Raw genomic sequence first — 11,148 nt, forward strand, 5'->3', positions numbered from 1 at the left:
TAGGCACGCAAAATGTTCTTAAATTTCATACCCGAATGCGACCAGCATCTTGAAATAATCGCAAGAATGTATAGAATTTACCCGAGGCTGCTTCAAGGTTAATGTTGAACTTTTGCGGCGGAAATAATTTAGCAGAACGCTCCAAACATGGCCTTGAGGCGGGGTCGGACGCAAAAGTTGTTCGCTCCTCAAGAGCCTCACGAGCGCGGTGATTTCAGTCGCAGGCAGTGCCCGGCCGCCCGCCCACTTCGTTCGCTCATCGCCAAGTCAATCAAGTTTTAATGATGCCACAATAGACCCTCCCGCTGAATAATTTACGAAATGTCCACGGGGCATTATTCTCGGGGTGTTGTATTTGTCCGTCTTACACCCTGACTCTCACTCTTTGTCTGTGTGTGTGTGTGTGTGTGTGTGGGTGGTGTAGATTGTTGCATACTTATGGGCTGGCTGGAATCTGAAATTTTAATTGTTGGCCATTTTCCTTAAGTGTCGGGCAATAATTTGAAATAACTCATGCGATTCCTAACGAGGGAAACGAGATTGCAGTAGGGTTTTCGATTTACACAGTTTTATTTATTGAAAAATACGTTTTCGGCTTCATTTCTTTGTCGTAAATAGGTTTGCATTTTGGGGACTTTTTTCTGGGTGTTTAGACATATGCATTTTATGATATGGTTTCCAATTATGGATTTTCGTATTCGACTAGCTCATTACACGAGTACTCGTACACACACAAAGATATACCCAAATACATATACATATATACTATTAGATACTATATACTATAGCTTGGTTTTTAGACCCTGTCTAAGGGTCTCGTAGTTGAACTCTAAAAATACAATATGCTCTCTCGTGAGTTTGCTTCAATGTTTTTTGGTTTTCATTTAGCGACAACACAGTCTAAAAGTAATTTTTGTTTGTTTGTTTTCTTTGGGTTTTTGCCAACATTTCTCATTGTTTCGCCAGATTGGGGTTTAATTCATTTTCATTAGGGCGACAGCGGTCCGCCCCAGCGTCCATCTTCATTATCCAAGAGGGCCAGAGCCAAAGCCAGAGCCAGCCGATTGTCCATCCATTCTGGTGGCGCCGCTGGACTCCACCGTAAGCCTCTCCGCCTACGTAGCATTGGGGCCCGGCCCCATCCGGAGGAGACTAATTCAAATTTAGTTTACCTCAGTCAATGCCACTGTCTGCCCTCCAGCCTCCAGCCTCCCACCACATCACAGTCGCCTCCTCGGGGGCCTAGCTGCTGGCTGCTTTCTGCTTTCCGCCGTGGCACGCCTTACAACAGCCTCTCCAGATCCTCGCTCTCCGCATCGCTGATGAAGGAGTCGGTGTCTGTGAAGTAATCATCGTCACATCGATTGCGTCGACAGCAGACGCGGCGACCCATCTCCTCATCGCTCCAGTGCTCGAATTCCTCCTTGTGGTGCTCCAGCAGCATTAGCGAGGGAAACAAACTATCGCAGCCACTGCAGCTGTCGAGTGGAGGAGATACAAACAATTGCCGGGGAAAACAAGAGAAGGAAAAGTGAAAAGTGAGGGCGTCCGCTGGCTTAATTAAGTGCATATTCCCTTACCCAAAGTGTCGCTTCTTCTGTTGGTGCGAAGCCAGCTGACGGTGGCAATGGAAAGCCCGGTCGCACACGTTGCAGGTAAGCGACTCATCTGAAAGTGGAAGGGATTGACTCTCTCGGCGCTGTACCTCTGGCTCATCAGTTAGCCATTATGCCACATGGACACAGCACTCACCGTAGTCATCATCATCGTCAGCCATGGCCAGGGCATGCAGTCGACTTATTGTGTTTTCGTTAATCTCCTTCGATGTGGAAGGGGCCCCAGCAGCAGCAGCAGCAGCAGCCAGCTCCTTTGATGTCTTGCCTTTGGCCTGGCACAGACCCAGCTCGCACAGGGCACTCTCCACCACAAAGTTGCCCTGACAATCGGCGTCCGTGCAGGCTGAAAGCGACAGGTTGCCATTCCCATTTCCACACCCATTCGCGTGGCCATTCCCGTTGACATTGACGTTGGCATTGGCTTCACCTGGTGGCTCTCCATTGCCGTTGTTGGCATGGCTGCTGCAGCCAGCATTGGAGTTTGCTCCGAGCATTTCAAAGTCGTCTAGCTCATCGAACGGATCATCGATTTTGTGGCCCAGTGACACGACATCGTCGGCCTCGGCACTGAGTCGTCCGTATGCCTTCCGTGGGGGACGCTTTACGTATTTGTCTGACATAGAATGAGGGTAGGAAATTCATGAAGGATATTGATAAAACTTGCCGTGTCTCCGTTTAAATGGTTTTCACTTTTTTTGCACCATTTTCTTTGTCTTTCCCACAGATTGGGAATTGAGAAATGCTGCTCCTCAATGCAGCACACAATTTATGCAGGGAGGCCTTTGTTTCGCTTTCGCTTGTCACTGAGGCAAAACTTTTCCTCTTTTTCCCCATTCATTCTCTGTCATTCTCTGCCTCTGTCCTCGAAAGCCGCGAAGTGATAAAATGGGATTTATTGAGGGTATTGTGTTTGTGTCTGATTGGAGGGGAAAGAGTACCATAAATAGTTTTCTGGCTCTACGCTCTACGCTATAAACCTTTTATTTACGGCCCAAAAATGAATGGAACGAGTATGTTGGATTTTTTATGACCAGTTGGTCATTCGAGGTCTCATTAGCAGCTCATTATGTGGGCTTGACTCACTGCTGCCTGGAATTGCAATCGGGTCCACCAGTGCGTATACGTGACGACACGAAATTGCCATTTCTGGATTAAACGCCTTTAAATGTTTAAGTAAACAAAAGTACAACGTTCTTACATGGTTGTAGTAAATCGACTTCGAATGAGAAACCGAACGAATATCAACTCCACAGCGAATCCTCCTTCATAAAATATCGCTTAGTGGTTGTCCTCTTGTCGTCTGTTCCATTTGTGGTTTCTCCGACCAAAAAGCGAACACGAAAATATGAAAAGTGTGACTGAAAGAAACCCAAACAAACTCCAAAACCCATGTACAGCGTATGCCAGTGGTGGGGCAGCAGAGGAAGGGACGGAGCGATGGCGTTGAGTGAAACTCAATTTTATCGCCAAATTGTGCACCATCAGAGTTGGGGCGCTAAATGCGTATGCTGCAGACCGACCTTAAGAGCAGTGTTTACCGCGCGGACTGACTGGTCTGGGACGGGGAGTGTGTGTTTGCGATTCAAATTTATGGCACAAAATGCGAGTTCCGTTCGGAAGAGAACGCCTTAAAGTTTAGCAAGAACATCCAGAGAGACTGTAATCTCGCCGAGATAAAAGTTTCTCTCGATTCTACTTTAGAATTACAGCACAAATTATTACAAATGATGCCGCCCGGCGGCAACAAAGTATAAATCATGGCACAAACAACAGAACAGACAGGGGCCAGCGTTATTAATACGCCAGATAAATGCCTAATAATTCTTCTCCTGCTGAGACTGAGACCCAAGACATTCTTCCCAGAGAACGAGAAAATGCCAACCATAATTTATGATATGTTTTGTTGTTGTTGTTGTTGTTGTTGCTATCATTTCGGTTGTCTGGGAGAGCAGCTACCAGAACTAATGATGCCTGCAGCCAAAGAGAGAGCCAATGAACAAGGAAAGCCAAAACAGCGAGACCTTCCAGAGCCTAGAGGTTGAGATACTATGGCAGATCTAGTCTGCTTCGAGTGTGAAGCCGGGAAAATATGTTATTCTCTCTGCTACACGGCTCAAAATCGTAATACCCTCTGGCATAAAGAGTATAAAATTACAGAAAAAAACGCTGGAACCTCAGCTAATTGGCTACACATTGGCTACGCACACACACACACACAGAGAGATGCTAATTGCCGTTGCTTGTTTTACAATTTACTCGCCTCTCCCCTCGCAACTGTTTTCGCAAATTGAATGCACAAACGCATTATTATCAATGACAAATGGCTGTCATAATTATCGGTTAATGCTGCTGCCATATGTTGTCCCAGCATTTGCATAACTGATATGTACATCAATCCCTCTCTTTCACTCACCCACACCCACATCGACATCAACACCCCTGCCTCTTTCCGCTCATTATGTGAGGATGTGTGAGGACAATACATATGTTGACAAAAGCTTAAGGGCGTCTGCCGCCCTGCTCGTACATGTTGTTGTTGGTATTTGTTCAAGTTGGTAAATTACATTTTTTATGATTAAATTTCACGTTTGCCGAAAGCGTTCGAAAAAAATAACAAATTGCCCATTGCAATTAATGGCGCAAAATGTTGGCGAATTTGTAGAGTGAATAATGGCAATTCGCAATATTTGCAATATTTGCAACATGCGGAAAGGTTAACAATTATTGGCAAAGAAATTTTTAATTAAATGTTGATTTAATGGGAAATCACCGATTTTTCGTGATAGCGGAAACTGTTTGAGGCAAAAACATTCAAGGAGGGATGGTGGATTATTTCATCGTATGGAAGACGTGAGTGTCTGACAGCAAAGTACAGTAAATCATACTCGCAACAGCCTGTGAGGGATATGCTTTTCGCATATGGTGTCTTTGAGGAGGATTTCGACTGGGTTTTGCAGCAAAGCATTTAAGCCCCAGGGTTTCAGAGGCTTCTCTTTAAAGAACCTTGAAACTAAGCACAGAATCAATTGGAAAAGCTAAAACAATTGCAATCAAGTAAAAATTGACATAGCCAAAGCTTTGGAAAACAGATTGCCTGCCAAGAAAAATGAGTGTTAGTGAAAGTAATTTAAACTGCGGCCGAAACTGTAATTGCCATTTGGCCGTGTTTGCTTTCAGTTCGTTCCAACTAATTAATATGCACATCCGAGCATGTGTATGTGTATTGGACGGATCTATAAATTGAGAGACTCCCCGGGGGCTATAAGCCGGGGGATGGGACACTGCGCAAACAATACAGGAAAAATCGAACAAACCAACAAAAACCAACTAAAAATCTCGATGACTTGCCTCTGGGATGCCGCTTTCTATCTTCTGGCCATTTCCTGTGCGGGCGTGAGATTTAGCGCCTAGACAAAAGCATCTGGGAACTGGGAACGGGACCGAGGCCTAAATTGTTTTATTTTCCGACAGTCACATCCGTGCCACGTTTAGGTCCTGACACGTGCGGAGGCTCATTATTGCGTAGGCTTTCGAGGGGCTCAATGCTATTTGCTTTACTTTGTGCTACACCCACTCGCACTTTGTGTTACCCCTAGATATTCTCTGCCAGAGATAAAGATAAACAATATAGCATATGCACGCACATGTAAATATATCCCACAAGTCATTTCGAGAATTCTAATTATCATGTTCTGATAACGAGTCTGAGTTGGGCTTAGGCACTGAAGTCGGGTCTTAACAGGAACATGATGTGCATTTAAAGCAAAATAATTCCCCAAGAATTTGAGAGGAATCTAAATCTGAGCTGCAGTCATGTGATTGTACATGAGAATCGTTACAGGAAGGGAAGTTTGCTTCTATTTTAATTAAAGTTTTCAAGGGGGATGTCTACTTTTCTTTCTCATGGCTTTTGTTTCGGGATGCTCTGGGACTTCCCTACCTCTACCTCTTCTTGTTCTTTTTTACATGCATTTCCTACTAAGAATAGAAGTCTCTCAAGGAAACTTCCCTTAACAAACCTTTCTTGAGGCTGTCAAAGTATCTGTTAATGCCTTTTATTGATAATCTCTTATTCTATTGTATCCATAATTTTCGCTCGCCAAAGTTTGACCCGCAATTATATTAATTACAGACGTAGCCCATAATTGATTAATCGTCCTAATTAATGGCGGACTCTGGCCCGAAACTGATTGCTGCTGGCCATCGGCGATTTACCTTGAGTGCTGTTGCTGTGGTTACTTCCATTCGAGTTGTTCTTGGAGAAGCTGCAGTTGTTGTTGAGGGAATTGAAGAAGTTGGCGGCGCCCGTGCGGCGTAGAATCCAAAACATTTTTGATTATTTATAGTTTCGTTTACTTTCTGTGATATGTGTGGCAACGCGGAGAAGTATGCTATGGACAATGCCGCACCGACGGCATTTCCACGCCACGCGGCGGACGCTGATAAGCGAAGTATAGAGACTGTGGAGCCTCGGACACGATAAGCGACGACTACGACGTGGACGAGGACGAGAACTCACGAGCAGCGATTGCCGAGAGCTGCTGGCGACCGTGTTGTGTCGATGTCTTCAGCCAACTGACGGGAGCCTGCCTCGGGACTCGCATTTTATAGCGCTCTCTCTTTCAGCGACAGAGAAAGTGTGTTTCGAGAGAGGGAGAGAGTGAGTGAGAGTTTTCGGTTTTATGTTCTCCCCGTAACGTAAGGCCTTACGTCGAGGACTGCTCTTTTGATGTCCCGTCCCGTCCGCCACTTGGGGCTCTGGGCTCTGGGCTCGGGGTAAACACTAAACTTGACCTTCGTCAACAGTTGCATGTTGTGGGTCCGCTGGCAGCTCATAATTTGTTTTGTTTAATAAATGATTACGTATGCGTCGTGTTGACACAACCCCCGTCTCCGTAATACACCCGATTGAAGCCAGCTGTCAGTCTGTGCTGGCGCTGGAGCTGAAGCTGAAGCCACTAAAATGCCTATCAATCATTCAAACCGGAAGCGGATACAACATTGTTGTCCCTCCTTTCGCTGGCAGACAGTGTTTAAAGTTTTTATATGCGTCTTATCGGACTGGGGCTGCGCTGCTCAATTAGACGGCGACGGCGGCGACAAAGACTCGGGCTCTGTGACTCTGTGGAAGCGGAAATGCCGCACGACACGCAGCCGAACGCCATTCAACTTAACTGCTGGCAACACATGCATCCCATCCGCAGCAAAGTTTCCACTTTATGGTTAACGCTTTCCTACGCAAACAAAGCTGGAATGAAGGGTGTAGATGTCGAGGATATTCCGACTACAGGATACCTGGTACTCGGCATTGGCATTCAACAGAAGCGCATACCGCTGGCAAAACTCTGAATGTCATGAACATTGCACAGTCTTAAGGACCTTCCTCCTTCCGGCACTTCAAGGTTATACCCTTACTCGTTGAAGTTACGAGGTATCCGCCTACCTAAACTCGCACCATTAGCGTTCAAGTGCAACGCCAGTTCATGCCCTGCGAAGTGTCGCCTCGCATTTGGCTTCGTCTCAATGCGTTTATTTGTTGCACGCGCTGGTGGCTGGTGGCTGGTTGCTGGTGGATGGTGTTCTTAAAGCGCTCTCAACTTTAATGCCGCTCGACAAATGTCTGGCCACAGGACACAGGACACAGGACGAGACCAGCCATAGCCATCAGCAGTGATTTGATGAGTCAGTTTCGGGTCAGCGCTTTTGGCTTTGTTCAGGGTAACACGATACGATGATTGTACAGGGGCACACAAATACAGAGAGTGGCTGTTTATAATGGAGGAAGGCATACGTGTGGAGTGTGGAGTGTGGAGTATGGAGGCGAGGCTAGTGCCTTAGTGTGCATAATAGATTTGCAATGAATTATTTAATCAGAGAGTTGACGTTCAACAATTCAAATTGCCACAAATTGCGCTCCGAACTTTTGGCACTGCCTGCCAGCATTACAAATTCATTTGGTACGTGCCAAAGTCACAACGAATGAATCCAAATGGATCCCATCCAAATGATTTGCCGTTTGAACTTTCGGATACTCGTATGTTGCGCCAAAACTTTTGCACATAAATTATGCACTATTAAACGCTCATGGGTTATGCATATCCGCAGCAAGCAAACATCATTGAAAACAACAAGAAACCACTCTGACAACAATTAGATACATTTCCATTCAGAATTCATGTAACCAGATAGTTATGTATGTCCGACCAATCGTGCGAACTGATGTCAAATCGGACACTTGAACCCTACTATTTAGTTTGAATTTTGGAACTTGAGACTATAAATGCATTACCTGCCCCCTGCCACATGATGTGATTGTCGGTTCGGTATTCCCTATCTGCCTCAAAATGCCTAAAATTGATAGTTATATTTATTCAATGTGGTCCTTGGTAAGTTGCTAGCTTGAAAGCTATGCAAAGTTGACAGACTCGACCTCAATCAATATTGATGGGCGGGCATTCGGTTTACTGGGACTACTTCAGCATCTCGGCATAGAACTTTCTGTGCTTGAACTTAATTCTCAGCACACAGCTGCAATTAATTTATGCAAGAGGATTTAAGTGGGCGACAAAATGATCCAATCATACTCACCCAATCAGAATAAACGATATCATGTTGAGCGCCGCGCTGAGGAAGTTGAATCCGCCCGGATTGCTGGCCAGGGAGCCCTTGTAGATAGCCGTGTACAGGGGTGCGGCCACTGCATTCAAATTGTGATGGATAGGGATAACGCTTAAGGGGGAAAATCACTCACCAAAGGGTGCCACCGATTGAACAATGTTGCCAATTGCAAAAAGTTTACCTGCAATGCAAGATTTTCTAGTTCACTTGGAATGAGGGTACGTTTTTCATACCCGTATCAGAGGCTGGAACTATATTGGAGATTATGGTGCGACACATGGGGCCCTGAATGGAGCGAAAGACTCCGAGAACCACCGACAGATATAAGTGCCAGGGCAGGAAAGCAAAGCCCTTGGCCAGACTGCTGAGGATCTCCGAGATGTCAGAGAGTAGGGCCAATGCAACCACAGATAGACCAAAGATCTGGAAGACGAGTGCAAATACTCAATACCAAGGGGCTTTCTTGGGCGAAACCCATACCTTTTTAAAAATAAGAAAGCCTAAGAGAACTCCTATCAGAGGTACCGATTGACTGACTGTCTCAAAGATGGTGTACTCGCGAACAGTCAGGTGAAACTGTTGACGCACATACAGATACATCACAGTCATAACGCCATCTGAGGAGACACCGTATCAATCATTCTCGTAGATCTCGTAGTCAGATGCCAGGGAAACACTTACCGCCCACAAAGATGGTGACACAGCCAGCCAACGTCACCAGCCAAATGATGGTATGCGCATTATTCTCCCTCCGCTTGAAGCAGGTACTGAACATATCCTTGACGTGTTTCAGACTGAATAAACCAGGTTCACTCTCCCCTTGGTCCTGGGGTTTCTCGGGTGGTTTATCAGCCTTCTCGGATACGTTCAGCTGCTGGTCCGAGATGGTGATGGTCACCGCCGCATCCTTTTGTTTCTCTGGGACATCCTCATCATCCTGCCGCATTCTCAGGCTCTCGGGCAAATAGAAAATTATGAAGAGTGTGGTCAAGACGAGCATCGAACAGGAGAGACTCTGCACGAAGGCAGCACTGGTGGCGGCATAGACAAAGCTGGAGAGGAGCGAGCCGCTAGTGAGGGCCACAAACATAACCAGCTCCATGAACATCATTCTGGGGATAGGGATATACTAGAAACCCTTTATGGTGTTGCGTTAGTGTGGTATTCACCTATAGGGCCTCGTTTTAATATCCGATGTGTCCGATATGAAGCAAGAGGCGGCCACCGAAAACACGCACATGCCCCCAAGCAAGGAGTGCGGCACTGCGGCCAGAGTGTACCACCACGGATTGACCATATAGTAGCTGGACATCCAGCAAATAGTCGATGAGATGACGGAAGAGGCAGAAAAGCCAATCATGGATACTATCAGCAGGGGCTTGCGTCCGTAGTGATCCGACCAGGAGCCTATAAAGAGTCCACAGATTGCAGGAACAATGCTCTCGAAGAGGGTGCGGATTAGGAACATGTTGGCCACGTACGATTGCAGCTCTGTTTCGATGGCCTGCCAGAACGGGGAGAGTACTATACATCAAAATTCTTAGGATAGTATTTATCTTTGCTTCACTTGTATCTCTGTGGAGGCATTTTTGCTATCCAAAAGCTTACAGTCCGTCTCGTTGTATCGAAAGGTCACTGTGCAGGTCTGGTAGATCAGCTGATTGCGCATGATTGTTCCTGGGGGATTTGGGGATTCTCCTATACAATCTGTTCGGCATTGACAAAATGTGGCTCACCTGACAGCATGTGCGAGAAGATCAGCATAAACACGACGGGTTCTACATAGAACATATTGAAGATACGTCCCCATTTCAGACTCTTCAGTTGTGCCAGCGATGCCTTCTCTACCATTTTCACAGGGCTTATATTTTATAATCAATTAAAATAGTCAGAGATTCAGCTCTCAATCTGATAACTCTTTATGTAATTTGTTATTCAACCTTCAGCAGAAATGTGTCCACACGTTTATTCTGATCACAGCCGATTATTAATTATTGAGCTGGACTCCTCGCTTCGCTGGTTCCACAATTCACTCAGGCGACACGGAAGCAGCAACAGAATCAGAATCCGCGGCGGGAACGCGACAATTTTTGGTTCGATTTCGGTGGGTTTTCAAACACGAAATGAGCAGCCAGCTCGCCACTCGCACGTTTATATAGTTTCGCAAACCTATTAGAATTTAGGCGATTTTTATGGGGATTTTCGTGCTGTAATTGCAGTCTCTTTACCATTTCCAAGCGTGTATCTACTGTTAAACAGACAGTATGCAATTTATTTGTTGATATGTAAGCTATGTGAAATCCAAGCACATAACTTTCACACTTTTGAGTACAGGGCTCTGCACTTAACCCTTTACCCCTTAACCCTTAACCCCTGATGGGGAAACTTTTCTGGTGGCATGAGGCCCACCCTCACAAAATTGAGTAAAAGTGTTTTGTAGTCAGGCCGCGCCCAAACGAGCGGCAACTTTTCCTGGGTAAATTACAGGCGAACACTTCTGGGAACTCCCTCGTTCTCCCTCCGGGTCTTGTTTCACGCTTTTCCACTATTTTCCCCTTTATTGCACAGCATGAAATATGCATAAAGATTTTAAGTTTCGAAAAAAATAAACTCGGGAAGAACCGCGAGACAATGATACACGGTACTACAAAATCGTCTGAATCACCTATGGGTCTTAATAAAGGCAAACAAATGGTCTTACTTTGCTTCCTCTAGTAGGAATGTTACATACACTTACTCAAGCTCAATATACCCTTCAACTGTGAGTACTCTGTATAAAAAGGGGAGAACAGTTTACCAAATAATTTGATAATTATTTCTGAAGCTTGGCTTCTTCTTGCAGCACAAAGTGGTGCTCGTTTGCTGGTTGTTTTTATGAACTGCCTGGGCTGGCCTGGCATGGTTGCAATGTTCT

At 45.7% G+C, this 11,148-nt stretch overlaps 2 protein-coding genes across 3 annotated transcripts; both read right to left on the minus strand.

Annotated features, from left to right (window-relative positions):
• Positions 1–565: 565 nt before the first annotated feature.
• On the minus strand, positions 566–6,158 carry LOC6595211. The gene is made up of 4 exons (XM_002020350.2): positions 5,832–6,158; positions 1,753–2,229; positions 1,581–1,668; positions 566–1,478 (listed from the first exon to the last, which is right to left on the minus strand). Exons 1-4 carry the CDS (start codon positions 5,944–5,946, stop codon positions 1,283–1,285), a joined length of 876 nt encoding a protein of 291 aa, XP_002020386.1. The 5' UTR covers positions 5,947–6,158; the 3' UTR covers positions 566–1,282.
• A 1,597-nt stretch (positions 6,159–7,755) lies between these two features.
• Positions 7,756–10,338, minus strand: LOC6595210 (proton-coupled folate transporter). Of its 2 annotated transcripts, XM_026993666.1 has the most exons (10): positions 10,175–10,338; positions 9,971–10,095; positions 9,802–9,911; positions 9,404–9,738; positions 8,916–9,346; positions 8,715–8,851; positions 8,468–8,657; positions 8,368–8,415; positions 8,205–8,313; positions 7,756–8,144 (listed from the first exon to the last, which is right to left on the minus strand). In XM_026993666.1, exons 2-10 carry the CDS (start codon positions 10,083–10,085, stop codon positions 8,087–8,089), a joined length of 1,533 nt encoding a protein of 510 aa, XP_026849467.1. In that variant the 5' UTR covers positions 10,086–10,095; positions 10,175–10,338; the 3' UTR covers positions 7,756–8,086. The 2 variants fall into 2 exon arrangements, with proteins under 2 accessions (XP_026849467.1, XP_002020385.1); XM_002020349.2 differs by having other exon boundaries at positions 9,971–10,338.
• Between the last annotated feature and the right edge of the window lie 810 nt (positions 10,339–11,148).

The sequence above is a fragment of the Drosophila persimilis genome, unplaced genomic scaffold (assembly GCF_003286085.1).
Source record: "Drosophila persimilis strain 14011-0111.01,24,50 unplaced genomic scaffold, DperRS2 tig00000000-arrow-pilon, whole genome shotgun sequence".
NCBI lineage: Eukaryota > Metazoa > Arthropoda > Insecta > Diptera > Drosophilidae > Drosophila > Drosophila persimilis.